Below are 16,374 nucleotides of genomic sequence, written 5' to 3' on the forward strand. Positions count from 1 at the left end.
TACATGCCCTAAGTGAATCACCGTTCCTCGTCGTTAAAGGACAAAACCATGGGAATAAGTAATGACCCACGTGAAATGATGATTAACGGGTTAATCCAACAGGCATCATTGCCTGCCCAATGGCCTACCGTTGGCTCAATATAAATAGGAGATCACCTTAAATACTCATATTCTAAGGTCTCGTTTGGATCCTTTAAATTAAATTACATTATAATTATTATATTTTGAACACAAATCAATTAAGCTAATATAGTTTTACATATAGTATTGTTGATGGTTGACTATGTTATATAGTACTGTTGACGGTTGACTATATGGTAGAAGATATTTATATACTATATTTTTACTATAGGGGAGTAAGTAAGACAGATAACATGTTAAAAATTGTAGAGTAAAAACATAGCATGTAAATATATAAAATTATTTTCTATCCTCCACTTTATAAACTTAAGATATGCTTATATTTGAACTTTGAAAATAATGAAATGTCACCTTCGTAACCAAATAGTATATTTTATTAAGTAGATTCCAATTTCTCTAAAATGAACCGATACAAACTGCCCCTAACCCAAAAAAAAACTAAAGACAGCCGGTATATATTCTATAGTATTTCTGTGGACGCATTATAAGATTCAATTTCTCAAGTGAAAATTTTACATTGTCTACAAGAGAGCAACATCTATTTCACGGCTTAATTCATTGCAATACCCTTATGGTGTGTTTGGTTGAAAGTACATTGAGGGATGGAAGGGGACGACCACAGTTTCAATAATGTTTGGATGTGAATCATATAGGAGCGAGATAAACCCCGGAGTTAGTTTTAGTGACTGCGTGATCCCAAAACATCAAAGAGACGGTATCGCCACCGCCTCATCCCACTTTGACCTCAAACTAAACACATCATTAACCGATGAGACAAGCACCCGGCGATCCACTATCTTAGGTTCTTGGAAAAGCTCCACAATCGTGCAACTTTGAACGTGACTACGTGAGTTGCAACTTGCAACAATACCCAGATTTTTATAAAATTGTCTTGTATAGTACTACCTATGTACATAAAGGCGTCAGCCCACATACATTACACGGAAGTCATATTTGTAGTGCAGTACGAAGTGCAAAATAGCATAATTGCACAATTTTGAGATAGAGACGTTCCCATCAACATTTGTTGCGAGAACCCTCCAATCCATTGCCAACTTTCTGAACCCACCGTTTCAACTCCTCAAACAGCATAGAGGCGAACAACCTGGTTAATCGTGGCACGGCAGATAGGGCATCCCCACTTCTTGGATTCTATATCCTTCAAACAGGACATGCAACCAGCCATGTGGCCGCACGGGATGCAGGCGCCTTCCACAGGGGCATCCAGACATATAACGCAAGTACCAGAGGGAGTTTTGCCGCTGTCACTTGCATCAGCTTCATTTTCTAACTGTTCTGTAGGTGCTGCCGTTGCGATGACTGTTGTACTACCGCCTCCAGTGGTAGCCGGCATGGTTACATCGACAGGCGTAGAGTCTATGGATGGATAGTGAACAGGACCGTTGTAGAAGGTTTCTTCAGCAAATGGTGGCGCGGTTGGGGTTGGGAGAGCCTGAAGTGCTTCCTGTGGAATCAAGACTGGAGGGTTGGTTTGGGTTTGGTGGGGTTTCGATGAACTTTGACTAGAGCTTGTTCCGGGCACATCCCATCCATTGTAAGTGCTGCTGCTTGGGGCGTCTACCCGGACCTGGGACTGACCGCTCGTCTTTGATGGTGCAGGAGTGGCTGGTGGTCCCCATCCGTTGTGAGAATTACTTGGAGGGGCAGCCCAGCCATTGTTGTTGGGGGTGGATGCATTTGGTTGAACATTGGGCACTGATACTCCCTCTGCAATAGCTGATTGAATGGAGGCATTGATAGCCATTGCTAATTCAACATCCTCCTTGCTGGGTGCAGATTGTTCTGAAGGCGCCACAGATGAAATTGCCGGTGCTGGATTTGGCATAGGGAGATTTGCTGGTGCTACTGGAGCCGTGTTCAAAACCTAAAATGGAGGGGTATATTATTATTGTTACTGTTTTCAGTATGAAACTAAAATTTTGAAGAAAAAAACAAGTAACTTCTTATACACTGAAACAACCTCAACCTCGAACAAATATTGTTCAAGGACATGTCTCCTTTTAACCAAATTTATTTAAGAAAATAGAAGAAAGAATTGTCCAGATGATCCTTAAGGATGTACCACGAGTAAAAAATGATAAAGAAAAAAATCTGGGCGGTTTACCTGTGCCATGCCACAACATGCATTATAAAACCATTGAAGCTGCTGTTTGTCACCTTCATAGGCCGGTAAGATCTTGTATCTAGTCTCTGCAAAGAAATTTCAGTCAAATTTAGCAATGGAATGGCTACCTATTTTTCTTGGCCGGATTTGGGAGAAATCAATGTATGTTCATAAATGAGACTAACTGATTGTCATGGGCAAGACAAGACATTGTGAAGAAATCAAAAGAAATGTGTGTTACCCAGACAAGCTTAAAAAAAACTTTGCACAGCAATTGGGACAAGTAACACACTACTATTCATATTTCAGGAATAATATACAGAAGAACTACTGCAGTGACCAAATGGATCCATACAACAAAGGAAATGAATCAAGTTACCTGCAACCTTGCTACTGAATACTGATAATAACTTTGTCAAGTTTCTATTACTATACATTTGAATATTGGCAAAAGATAAAGGGGATAGATAAGAATATAAGAATGAGATTCTTGCAGCATGATTTATGGTCCATGGTATAGACCATAAAGGGTATATGGTCGAAGTATATTGATCCCCAGTGAGCACATATATTAGTTATAATAGTTATTTTATATTAGACAGTACAATTTGATGCTCATCACCATTTTCACATTCAATGTTTGTTCCTTAAATAATTCTAATAAAAAGAACATCAATAGCTCAGAATTTGTTAATTTAAACTGTTTTGGTAAGCCTAACGGTTGCTTGTAGCTAACAGACACAGCATGAGTCATACAAATACAATGATAGGCTTGTAATTGTCTATTTACGTTAGATTTTATCTATGGCCTCTAAGACCTTAAGGACAACTATAAATCTGCCGCTCCCTTGTAGAATAGTAAAGGAGTGATCGAGCATACATTTGCATATGTTATGGGTGTAACAACTCATGGTGTTTAATATTCTGCAGGCAGAGAGATATGCAGTCATGAGATACATGACAAACCATGTCTCCTAGTGCAAACTCAGTTGGAATGTACCAAATAAGACAACACATACTCATTTGCCTTTGAACGAGGCAGTAAGTTGGCAACATTGAACCTTCAAAAACACAAGGCATTTTTTCAAGAAAATAGCAAATTTATGTAAGCATCGTGTACACACTACAATGTAAACCATATCAATACAGCAAGTAGCCAATATCATAAAAAAGCATTTAACTTGCCAAATCTGTAGATTGAAAACTAAACATGGTACATACTTGTTCCTTTGTCAAAAATGATAATGGAAGGGTCAGCCTGATTAAGCTTTGGTTGCTCAATTTGACATTTCCATAGTTTAAGTACAGAACGTGGTTTAGAAGCCTGCAAGTTCATTAAGAAAAGGAATATCACAAACAATAATTTGTATAGAGGAAGCATAGTGTTTACTGCTCACTGCTGGGCAGAATGCTATAAAAAACAAAGGAATGGTCCGGCGTGTGAACTGTAATAACAGAAAATGGAAGCACCAGTGCTTTACGTTTACCTCCTAGTTTCCCACTAAGGCCTTGTTTGGCTGCACTCTAATCCACTAAAATCCTCAGGTATTGGGGTGGATTGGGTGGAAAACTGGTTAATTTCCACCCCAATACATGTGGATTGGGGTGGATTGAAGTGCAACCAAACAAACCCTTATACTCAAAAGTTAGCAACTTAATCGAGAAAGGAAAAAAAGGAGAAACGACACATGCATGGGCTTGATCAAAATAGTCCCCACAGAGCATTTACCCCTTTTCATATTCAAATAAACAATGCCAACTGTATTGCTGACCCTTGCTACGAAGATGCAACAAGCCAGAGGCACCAGAGTTCAATTCCTTCAATTACAAGCGTGCAATGGCAAAACAAACAAGGGGTGTAAATGTACAGGTAATTAAAGTGCAGATCCTCCAAAGCAGAACTGCACAAGCATTTAGCAGCAATTATACACATGTTTCAAAATATTTGGTAAATGCTACCACAGAACCTGACATGAGAGAACGAATACATTTTAAAGGCAGGAGAGTCAGTAATGCCATTGGTAGCCCATGTAAATAGTAATTAATTGCAAAAATAGCATAAAGTTCAACGTTTAGGAGTCGCCTGAACATATCCATCACTACAAACAGTAACTATACAATAATTGGAAAAAACAAAGCAGAACTCATTCAAACCTTAAGTTCCTATCAGTACCTGTAATTCAGGATATATAGCTATCTCTAACTTAAGAGGCCTGGTTGGAGTTCGCACTTCACGGGGTAAAACAACAGCCCAACTGGGAAAGAGAAGGTAAGGATTAGAACTCAACACACACAGCACAATTATTATCACAACTATGTGCTATATGTATCAAGAATTCAAGATGTGCCAACATAAATTAAAATATTACATTTTTCTTGTCATGAACTGTGGAGCAATTGCATCCAAAAAAGCAGGAGCATAGTTCTCTCTCATCCATCCACAAAAAAGACAAAGCCGTCCCTAAATTAATTGAGTAACAAACATTAAAAAATGAATATGAATAAATTCCCACAAGTATTATAATATAAAAAATAGGATAGCAAAGAAAACTATACCTCTATGGCACGAACAACATTCACATGACCCTTTTCTCTTGCCAATTCGAGGGCAGTATTGCAATCATCGTTTGGTATGAACGGATTAGCTGCACGGATATAGTAATATATGCATCGAATAGAGATCTGATGAATAGAGTGTTTCATATATTATTCATCATATACCTCCATGTGAGAGTAGTAAATGGACAGTCTGCTGAAGTCCTTTCTTGGCAGCATGGTGCAATGCTGTCCCACAGTGTGACCCTGGTAATGGAAAAAGGTAGTGATCAAAACATAATAACGAGCACAGCCTCCTCTTCAATTAAGCATGAGTCCAGGGAAGGTACATATCACTGTCAGCAACTTGGATGGATCACATCAAATGGTTTCATTCATTTGAATGCAGAGTTTGAAAGATGTGTACCGATACAGAATTACATTGATGTGATATGATTTGACAGAACAAATAAAACTCGATCCTATGTTAGAGTGAATGTGGACATAAACCTTGTCTTAGTTGACTGAAATCTACCCTAATTGCCCGTTCGAATGAGAAGTTTACGGGGGTGTTTGGCACTGCTTTACTTTACGAAAATCAACTCAGCTTCATAAATAGGACCAAACTAACAAAGTAAAAGATTGGTAATAAGAATCAAGAGAAGAATACCAGGCCTGTAGGCATTCACATTAGCTCCCAACTCGATCAGCACCTTGGCCACGTCGAACAGATCCGGGCGCATACAGGCAAGCATCAGGGGCGTCTTCCCTTCCTTGTCAATCCACTGCAACCAATCAAGCATTTGTCGCAGCAACAACCGCAGTAGCCCAATCAGTTCACAGAGACATAAAACAAGAGTAAATTTGCCATCCTGGCCGAACGACTGACCTCGAGACCAGCGCCTTGCCCCCGGAGCGTGCGAATCCCGTCGACGTTGCCGTAGTTGACCTGCTGGTACAGCAGTTCCTCTTTGGACTGCTGCAACCCCATCCCGGCTCGCAACGCGCGCCAAAATCGAATGACGGCGGGTTCTCCGAATCAAAATCGCCCAAAATCGAGCTTTCACGACCCAATCAGCGGCGGTTCCCGCGCGCGATCGCGGCAAGGTTGTGCTGCGCGCCCGGGGGATTCGGGGGCTTGGATGAGGTGGCGGTGATTGGGGCTCCGGTGACGGAGCGAGCCCGGAGATCCCCGCCGCATGCAGATGCGGCGAGGGGGGCGGGAGGAGCCCGACGGGTGGTTCCCGAGCAGGTAGGGATTGGATTGGTCGCTGGCAGTGGCAGGAGGGGGCAGATTTTAATGCGCGGTGGTTCGGGTCGGGAAGGAAGGGAAGGGAGAAATGGATGGGAAATTGAAGGCGAGACGAGACTGAGGGCGTGTTCGGTTGGCTGCAAGCCGACACTGTTGCAGCTGTTTGGACTGCTGCAGCTGCAATCCATAGAGAGAAAAATACTGTAGAAGCCGCAGCCGCAGCCGGATTGCAGCCGCAGCAAGCCGCAGCGAACAAGCCGTGAGCTTTTTCCTTCGTGGCGAAGCCAAGGGATTTTGGTCATTCCATTTGGGAGGAACTGGGAAGCCAGGAAGGCAACCACCAAGGGAACGCGGGCGGGCCGGGACCAGGTGACGCTGTCTGGCTTGCTGTTCAAACCTCAAAGCGAGGCAGGGGACGCGCCTTTGCCTTGCAACATTTATTGACTTTACACACGAATTCTCGAAGGATTCTGACTAGAGCGTGCGACTTGCATACTTTATTAAAATGAGATGATTACATTTGGCAGTAGATGCTAGGTAATTGATCGGTTGAAATTTCAAACTGGAAGTTTTTTGGCCTCCTAATGAGTGGGCCCCCAAACTACAGCTTTTTAGTAGAAGAAGCTGGATGTCAACATGTTCGGTTGATTTTAATCGCTATAATATTTTTGGCTCTATAGATTAATCCATAGTAATCTAAATAATAGGTTTTAATCCGAAGCGGATGTGGTGACGTGGCACGCTCGGCCATCAGCATCAAGCCATCAAGTATATACTAGGTCAGTGCCCGTACGTTGTAACGGGGACATATAATATCTCGATAACTTATATATGCACATATGTGTTATATAATTATGAGATAGAGGATGACATATGTGATCTGTCCGGGATGACATCGAAGAGAAACTCGGGCCTATGACGCACGGGCACTCACCTAGTAAAATATGAAGCCAGAACAGAAATCAGTTCCGGGAAGCCCTGCCAAAGGGGCCCTAAGGAATCACACAAAGATTTTGCACAGAATCAGATAGTTTAAAGCAAGTATTAAAGTAGTCTGCAATGTGACAAACAATCCAAGGGACTTCTATTGGTAAGAGGGGTTTGGACGTTTGGTACAATGGAAATTACACAACAATCTCTCCGCTTGCCACAAAATATAAATGTACATGATTTCAGAAGACCCATACAAAGAGACTAAGGGAAAAATGGTGCTTTCATGCCCACCTCAACTCTTATGGAAGGAAAAGGGAAAAGTGGAACACTTGGGACATATCTCTACTACTTATTAATACTGCAATAGTAGTCTGCCTCTGACGTGTTCTGCCTCCGACGCGTTCTGCCAATGGTTATTCTGCCTCCAACGACCGCACCATACAGTCCCGCGCAACAAAATAAACAGTACATACACAGGTTTATGAGCCACGTTCCGTTCCATCTTTCTCAGTGAGCAACATACAATACACAGTTGTGCTTATAAGCCATGTTCTGTCACTCTCAATGGCCGATGTGGCACTAATAAAATAGATGGCATACCTGGCAGCGGTTCGTGCGGCCCAATGATTTTTGTGTGGACCTAAGGCCCATCGTCCTAGCGTGCAGCCCACCGTGCGGCCGACTGCATTCTCGCATTCGACCTAATCACCGTCGACGGCTCTTCCTCCACTGCGCTCAACTCCAGCGGCCTCCCCTCCCTCTCCTCCACCCCACCATCGGACTCCACCTCCTCCCCCACCGCACCGTCGGACTCCACCTCTCCAATGGCGGCCTCCAGCCCACTGCCGTCCTCCAACTCCTCCCCCATCGGCTACCTTCACCCAACCCTCATCTTCATGCGTAGCACAATCGTCCCCAATCCCGGAGATGACCGTCGTTGCCTGAACCAGGCCGGCCACCTATACGCTCATGCCTCTCACGTTTCCGGAGGGTGCAGAGTAGCCGGTCAACTGGTCGAGCTCCCTACGCCTCCTGCGCACGGCCTAAAACTCCCTGCTCTCGCCTGCACGCCTCGCTCTGCTTAGCATCGGAGCGCACGAACGTCGCAGCCATGGTTGCCAGTAGAACCTTGACGGTTGTTGCTGGTTTCCCTACCCCTAGCTCGAGCGCGCATAGCCGATGGGACCTCCACTGTTTCCCCTCCTCAGCGCGCTCCATGCTGAGCTCCGGCAGGCCACAACGGCCGGGTGCCGATCTCCATGGCCGCTGACCACCGGACAGAGGCACAATCCCGTGGACCTCCAACCCTGCCGAGCCCTCTCAGCCTCTTAGGTCCGCACTGAACCGTGCTACAACCGGAGGAATCCTTTCTCGCTCCTCCACCACCGCATGGCGCCACCGAGCGACTGCCGCCGGTCTACATGCGATGAGTCCTGGTGCAGACTAACTTCTCTTTCAATCAGTAGAACCACCCATAATCTCTCGTGCTTTGGATGAGACCTTAATTACCAAGAACTACATGGCACGTGCTAATCGTTCTGTGTAATTACTAATTTACTATAGAAATACTATATAAAACCTCATGCCATAACTTAGGAATATGTTGTGTTTCATTTTTCTTTATTTGTTAGGTTGTATTTGATGTGATGTCAGGCTGCATTTGTTGGGAAACTTTAATGTTCTATACTTCCATTGTTAGTGCTTGTATGCATATGCTATTGTATAAATAGTAGGATTTAATGTCGCCTTCTGAGAGTTAACTAACTTCATTATTGCTCTTAGGGCAACTAAAATGACTGAACATTTATTATATACCAATGACTCATTATTTGTTGTACTGTTTTTTTAACAACACCCTACTCTGTCCATTTAGGGTGCGATTTTCGCAATCGATCATGGAGTGCATCGTGATTTCAAACTGGATGAATTATCCATTGCCTCGCCTATTTGTAGACTGAAGCAGACCAAGGTACTTAATTTATTTTTAGTTATTCCCTGTTTGTAGACTGAAGCAGGCTAAAGCAAAGTATACAAGTATACAGTTAAGTGGGGATGACATATAGTTGTCTAAAAAAACCATCTTGTATTTATTTGAAATTATACAAGAATGATGAATGCATATGCATTTTCGGATCATCATGTTCCCCTGTATTGAGTTAACTCTGGATTTGACTATAAAGGGGATAGCTTATGCTTGGATTTCATGTTGGCTTTACTTTTAGTGCGTGCTACAAACATAACTAAATTGTATTTTGCGCAGGTTGATGGAATTGAATTTCTTGTTGTGAAGCAGGCATGCAAATTTGCAAAAGATCACGATGTCTCAAATGGCCCAATTGTGAGTAACTTCTGAGAGTTAGCTTGTTGTTTAGTATATTTAGTTAAATTCACATACACTGCACTGCACTCAGATACTGGGAAACATAATATATAATTCTAATGTATGGATATTCCATATTCAAAACTCCACATAATATTTTTTAAGATTCCTGTCACTAGATTATTATTGAATTTTTTAGGTGAGCCGCCGCAGCCAAGAGCAAGTGCGGGCATAGGAGCTGCCACTGGGAGCAAGCACGGGGAGGTGCGCAGGTGGCACGCTCACTGCGGCACAGTGGCTAGGTTATCCTAGATCTCCCAACCACGCGGGGTCATCGAATAAGAGTGTTTGCGATTTGGTATGTGTTGGACTGGGCTGCGATTAATAAAAAATTTAAATCCCGCCCATGTGAGAAAAATATATATTTATTTTCTATTTCTATTTTTAATTGTTTTATTTATTGTGTGAAATTCAATAGTTCAGACTGATTAGGGGCAATTGGTAGAACAGGACCCGTGTATTCCTCTCTTTGCAGGTGCTCAACCATGAATCTATGAATCTTGATTAGTACAAGTTCAATCATGTTATTGCGATAGCTACAGTTAGGAAGGAAGCTAAATGTTTTCACTATCTCTATCTAAGCACAACACTCTACATGTGAATTCACGGTCAGGTTTCAAGGTGAGATTTTTTGATTTTATTCAACCGAACTTATTTCCATCATGAGAGCCTTTCCATCACAAAATACATCACTATTCGATGATTAATCTCAATGTAACTTACATGTCTAATTTTGTAGTGGCTTAAATGGCATCCTCATGTACATTTGATAATTCATAGAATCGAAGGATTCTAATGTATGGATGCAGAACGTTGATGCCATTCTAAATACGTTTGCTTGACACATTAACATAGTGACATGACCAAACTATTCTTTAGTTTGTACCGTGTAGCGATGAATTTTCTGTAGTATTTCAATTGTGCCGTGTAGTGATGAGTTTTCTAGGTCCTCTTCCTGTGTCATGGAACTGAAATACCATAATACAGTCTAGCTATCTCAAATTTCTGTGAACTGAAGTGCATGTTCTGTTCTCTGTCATTGTAGAAGGGGAAGAAATGTGGAAGGAAATGTGCAGTAAGTCATGAGGTACCTTATGAAAGTGCTTATGCATAGAAGGTAATAATAACTGGTGTCAATATACTCATGTGATTATATGGAATTGTGAATTTGGGTTTGGGCTCGGTTATAGTCGCCTACCATCTGGTCAGAACTGTTGATCATTGCTAGAATAGAGAAGTAGAAAACATTGAAAGTATTCCTGGTAAGGTCTCTCGGGTCCTAATACTTTGAACATATTACAAACATGTTTCTATTTATTTACAGTGGTCACTAACCTGTTTCTATTTCTGTTTTTATATGTGTTGTCTGTTTTCATGTAAACGTTGTACACTAACATTTTATCTTATCAAATAATTTGTGTCGTTGTAGGCTGTCTACGTTGGAGATGGGAAGAACATTGTGCATTCATGGCTTCACTTTGTATGTGCTTGTCCCAAGGAATTTGAGCCTGATGCAAACATAGTGGAAATCGCCAGGGTTGCTGGAATCGGTAAGATCGAAATAAAAACAGTCCCAGAGAAGCAGTTAAGGGAGCATACGTTGTGTACACAGATGTTTGGGCCAGCATGGGACAAAAGAAAGAAGTTGGTTATAGAAAGCAGAAGTTTCATGGATTCACGGTATGTCTGTTTTTCACACTTTCTAGAATTTCTACGTGTTTTACTGGACTCCAAGTACATATACTTGCAACCTACATCAAGAACCTCACAATATGAATGGGGTCATTCATGGACCACATCATCATTTGTTATTGGTTGCTGACAAATAATTTGTGATATATTGAGATTAATGTGAAGTTCGTATCAAATGCTTAGGCTGTAGAGGGTAGGTTCCTAATTGTGACCATGTACTAAATTGTATTTTTGTTGCTAAGTTACAGTAGAGACCAAATAAACCTAACCTGACCAGCTTGCAGAAAAATGTGGTATGGCAATTAAAGATACATGAATTGCTCATATGTTACTTTCTATTCATGCTTGTAATTGAATTTACTTTTATGTGAATATTATGCATAATATTCATGCCATGATAATGGATTGCTAGAATCACTCATCAAATATTATGTCGTCGCAACGCATAGGCACTGTATTATGTTGTCGTGAAATAGCTAGATTAAGATAACAAAATTTATGTATGGCTAAAATCATAAATGGGTTACAAAATCTTTTCTTATAACAGTATGACACATATCTGTACTTAAGTTATCGTGGTATTATATGTTCCCGTTGCAACGCACGAGCATATCTGGTGTCTCTAATTGGGAGCTATTGGATATCATCCAATAATCTTGCACAGCGAGATCGAAGCTATTTAGTAAGCTGTCTATTTTTTTTTCTTATTTCTCTATGTTCTTTCGTACTGTTCTTAACTGTGGTGTGGGCTCATTGATTATATTCTTAGTTGGGTGATGAGCAGAATCAATTTGAGTAAATTGGTTTAGATAAGTGTCATGACCATCTCATTAATCTTGAGAAACTTAGTTGGGCTCTTTAACAAAATCTCGATTGCATACTTTTGTTCTTTTTCAGTTATTTATTACTTACTTAAATCTTTCATTTGTAGGTAAACTAAAACTGTCACTGCAACAATTCTTCTTGTGATCGTTGCTCCTTGCCAATTCATCGATCTGAGGTATGGAATATTTCAACATGGGCCCTGATGCATAGTTATCCTATTCATGCTGCTCATTTTTCATGAACTGAAAAATCACTATTTGTTTTGCTCATGTGTACTGAATAACAATAGCCTACTAGATATTTTAAGACATACAAAATTAGAATGTGCAGCAGTAACATTCAACTATCAATGAAGCTATACATTTGCATCTCTGCTCAATGTAGAGATTCAGCTGTTCCATTTCCCATTATTGACTGCAGGGCTAATGAATAGATGCAAACTGACATCATCTATGAGCACTGGGATATTCTCCCCCCTAAGCAAATTAAGGACCCAGAGACTAAGAAGGTAAATACTTAATATTTATTATTGTGAATTTCTTTGTTCGCACTTGTTCGTAAATATTTGAGGTTTATGTGTCGATGATTGCAGCCTGAGGACTGGGATGACAAGGAGTACATTCCTGACCCTGAGGACAAGAAGCCAGAGGTAGTGTTTTATTTCTAGGCACATATGTGTATGCTTATTATTAGTGAAAAGTCTTAGGTTGTCCTCACCAAACCGTGAATATGGTCGTGCATTGCACTGTAGGGTAGAGTTTGAAATATGAGGTGGGATACAAAGTCTGCTAGAGATTGCCTTACTGACCACAATTTAATAACTTCTATTGTATAATATTTTATGAGACATTTGCTATTCCTCAAGTCACTACCAGTTTCCTTAATTCGTTGAACAGTACAGCTCATTGCTTTTTCCATTACTTTTTAGGGCTATGATGGTATTCCCAAGGAAATTACTGACCCTGATGCTAAGAAGGTATTTATGTGGTTATTTGTTATGTAGTCTGTGTCATAGGATGAATAACATGGGTTTATAAATTCTAAAATGTGCATTGCAGCCTGAGGACCGGGACAATGAGGAAGATGGTGAATGGACTACCCATTTGCTCGTGCCATTCCCAACCAAAATACAAGGGACCATGGAAACAAAAAGGTATGACAATTCCTTTAAATACATAAAAACTGACAACAATTCATATTTTGATATCTAACAACATGTTGTTTCACTTGCCAGAAAATCAAGAACTCGAACTACCAGGGTAAATGGAAGGCCCATATGATTGACAACCTAGGTATGTTTCCCTGAAATTGAACATTGTATCTTCTTATTGTTTGGTTATTAGAATATTAGTGCTGAATCTATGTCTTGTGCTTCACATATTTCAAGGATGATCCATATATTTATGCTTTTGACAGCCTAAAATACATTGGCATTGAGATGTGGCAGGTTGGTGTTGGATAGTTATATCTTCTTTTCTTGTTCAGAAAGACATCATAATTATGCCTTTTTCTATATACAGGTTAAATGAGGCACTTTGTTTGACAACACCATCATCACTGATGATCTTGCGTTGGCCAAGACTTTTGCAGAGGAGACATGGGGCAAGCACAAGGAGGTGTGTTTTTCCTCATAACATCTCTGAATCAGTTACTCATGTATTGTTGGTTTTACGGAATTGGTGGGGGATGTTTCGGGTACATGGTGTTATATGTGGGTAGTTTTGTCACTTGTTATGTTGGGTTTCAGATACTGTGTTCTTATGCTTGGAGTGAAGATGGTTGCCACTCTGGTATGTCTTATTATGCATACCAGAAATTTATCTCTAGGCAAAAGGCTAACCTTGTGCCTAAATGTTTTTGCGAATTGCATCTTGCACATGGGTCTTGCATTATTTGTTGTTTCACAATGAGGAGACGTTGGTCAATGAGTGCGCTAGGCCTCATGGGGGTAATTGTGTGAAGATTTTATTTTTGTACTACTCTAGCATTCCAGAATCCATTCAGAAAGTTTAGCTTGGTCATTAGAAAAGGAAAGCGATTTGTGAACTTTAACACTAGCCACTGGTAGTCACTCTTGTGCATATTTTTTGTTGGCAAAAATCTACTTCATGTCCGGTGTTCAAGAGGTTCCTGAGCTTCAAGAAGAAGCATAGGGGGAGGGAGGTCACTGTCATCGACTGCACGTCGCCGACCGTGCCCTGGCCGGCCGACGACGCCAGCGGCAGGTGGCAGCCTGCTAGCTGGTGGGTCGGGCAAGCGCAGGATGGGCTCCTCTGATGCTGCATCTCATGATATGGACCATGGCTACACGATATCTCCACAAGATACTCCTCAATTTCTTCGTGCCATTTGACATTCCTTTTTGTGCTTCAGACCATGGCTTCGGTTCTTGTGTGTTTTGTTTCCTTTTTAGATTCTTTTTCGGTGTTTTTTGGATAGATTGTGCTCTTTAACCTATGACACTCACAACTGAACGGTTCCATATACTTTCAGCATCGACGGTGTGCTCTTTGCAAAGCCTTGGAGCTGCCTCTCCTGCAAAGTCTGAACTTGCAGAGATAGTCCCACAAGAGAAATCACCAAAAGGTAATGCTTCATTTTTCAGGTCATCATCCTTCTTGCCATTTCTCCCCCGTTCATTTTTCAATGGATGTGGCTCAGTACGCACGTGTTCCATTGTGATTTTGCTGTTCCATAGCTTCCATTCAACCAATGCCACCGAGTCCAAGGTATTCTACCTCAAGATGAAGGGCGACTACCACAGGTATACTGTTATCGCTAGCAGATCTAGACCATGCAAGTTGTGGTTTGTAGAGATCAAAACTTAAGATCTGTGTGTAGATATTTGTCTAGACAATGGGAGCGACAGGATGCTGGTTTTTAGTAAGGTTGGTTGCTTATCTATGAATTTGCCTGTATGATGCATGATCCTGTGCTGTCTCCTGTAGTACATGGTTGAAATATAAATTTGTGTTCCATGTTTTTTACCCGCCCCCTACACGTATCTCTTGGATATCTGATTTCTACTCACGATGATTTGGCATGTACCTTGCTGAGTTCAAGTCAGGTGCATAGAGGAAGGATGCTGCGAGGAGCACCATGAATCCCTACAAAGCTGCTCAGGTTTCCTCTGACTGTTCACCATTATTGGAAGCAGGGCAGGCAGAGAGCCTTGGAACCGAACTCTTGGGGATGGTGCCTAGCAGGGAAGAGGAGATTAAGTTGAAAGAATACAGGGAGGATGTTGTGTCGACTTTTGTAGTTGATGATTATGTGATACTTCAGTTTAAGGGCTCAACTTTTACCGGTTCTTGGAAGTCATTTAGTAGCCCTAAGATTTCATCAACATTCTTAGTAGTAATTGCTATAGTATCAAATGGGATTGTGGTACGAGTTGCTCGAGTACTAAGTACTAATGTTGTTGTACATTGTGAAGCTAAGTGGGTAATATCAAAAGGATTAAGGTTTATGTGTGGTGCTTATTGTATTTGTTTTTATTATTTTATTGTGCTTTATACATGTACCGTCATTCTTACTCTGGTGTTCTTTTAATGCAAAGTTTGACACAATATATTTTTATACGAGAGACCGAAGGTTACTTAGTATTGTTTTCTGTTTCTTTTATCCTCTTTGCAGATCTATGTTTGGATGATGAAAACAGTGCTACTTGATGTGAAGTCCACCAATACTATAGTTCAGATTAAGTCTAAGATCGGTGCTTTGGAGGGAATTGGTAAGAGCCAACAAGCACTTTTTTTGCTGGAATTATGGTAGTAGTTAGGTTTCAGATTTCTATGAGTTCGGTGAATAAAATGAGCTTATGGGTGTTGTCAATCTTTTTAATTTCCTGAAGTTATGATAAAAATATATAGGGTACCTATTCAAACAATATGGTTGTTAACTGCCAAATATTTTTTTATAACAAGTTATATTGTATTATGCAGTAGATAAAAAAGAGAATATTTTGTGTAATTGTTTTGCTAAATTCTAATAGATAGTGGTTTAGCTAAAACATAATTATCTTGATATAAAGACTACTACATTATCACTTTTATGAGAACAGTGTTTGTTCCCTTCAAATTATACAGTACGTTAGCATAGTTGCATTTTAGCAGGTGTTACTTCATTAATTGTTCAGCAGAAAAGAAGTGGCTCGTCAATCATCAGGAATGTACTGGAGCTCACCAGTTGTCTTTTTAAATAGTTGATTCACCAAATTTTCTCGTCAATGATGCATATCAACAGATGTTTGAGAGGAAGATTGGTCGTCTTAGTACATTGTTCCTGGCCATGGAGGAAGGCTTCCTCGCGCTCGTGTCAAGCCTGTGAGAGGCCCAACCGGACCTCACAATGGCTAGGACGTGCTGCCTCGTCGGCGTCATGCACGATAGGACCCTTTTCCTCGCTAATCTCGATGACTCTTATTGCCTTCTAATATTAACTTGACATCCTCTAATATTCGTGTATTGGTTTTTGGCAAAGAATTTATAA

At 41.0% G+C, this 16,374-nt stretch overlaps 1 protein-coding gene, 2 long non-coding RNA genes and 1 pseudogene across 3 annotated transcripts; 2 read left to right on the forward strand and 2 right to left on the reverse strand.

Moving 5' to 3' along the window:
- Positions 1-995: 995 nt before the first annotated feature.
- LOC100191485 (putative RING zinc finger and ankyrin repeat containing protein) lies at positions 996-6,123 on the reverse strand. The gene is made up of 9 exons (NM_001136917.1): positions 5,691-6,123; positions 5,472-5,586; positions 4,988-5,068; positions 4,823-4,911; positions 4,636-4,727; positions 4,440-4,521; positions 3,488-3,590; positions 2,267-2,352; positions 996-2,026 (listed from the first exon to the last, which is right to left on the reverse strand). Exons 1-9 carry the CDS (start codon positions 5,790-5,792, stop codon positions 1,223-1,225), a joined length of 1,554 nt encoding a protein of 517 aa, NP_001130389.1. The 5' UTR covers positions 5,793-6,123; the 3' UTR covers positions 996-1,222.
- On the reverse strand, positions 2,500-3,481 carry LOC109940734 (uncharacterized). The gene is made up of 2 exons (XR_002263366.2): positions 3,286-3,481; positions 2,500-3,190 (listed from the first exon to the last, which is right to left on the reverse strand). It is a non-coding gene; the product is annotated as an uncharacterized lncRNA (long non-coding RNA).
- A 4,869-nt stretch (positions 6,124-10,992) lies between the features above and the next one.
- On the forward strand, positions 10,993-14,160 carry LOC103632280 (calreticulin-like; annotated as a pseudogene).
- Positions 14,161-14,382: 222 nt separating this feature from the next.
- Positions 14,383-14,870, forward strand: LOC103632281 (uncharacterized). The gene is made up of 2 exons (XR_555797.2): positions 14,383-14,469; positions 14,582-14,870. It is a non-coding gene; the product is annotated as an uncharacterized lncRNA (long non-coding RNA).
- The last annotated feature ends 1,504 nt before the right edge of the window (positions 14,871-16,374 follow it).

The sequence above is a fragment of the Zea mays genome, chromosome 7 (genome assembly GCF_902167145.1).
Source record: "Zea mays cultivar B73 chromosome 7, Zm-B73-REFERENCE-NAM-5.0, whole genome shotgun sequence".
Classification (NCBI taxonomy): Eukaryota; Viridiplantae; Streptophyta; class Magnoliopsida; order Poales; family Poaceae; genus Zea; species Zea mays.

What these genes read in the sequence shown, in the direction of transcription:
- LOC100191485 (NM_001136917.1), bottom strand. Translation starts at nt 5,792, where the DNA reads ATGGGGTTGCAGCAGTCCAAAGAGGAACTGCTGTACCAGCAGGTCAAC. An exon ending in CATTTTTGACAAAGGAACAA is followed by an intron (nt 2,353 to 3,487) that starts GTATGTACCATG and finishes ATTTCTTTGCAG; the next exon opens with AGACTAGATACAAGATCTTA. An exon ending in CATGTTGTGGCATGGCACAG is followed by an intron (nt 2,027 to 2,266) that starts GTAAACCGCCCA and finishes CCTCCATTTTAG; the next exon opens with GTTTTGAACACGGCTCCAGT.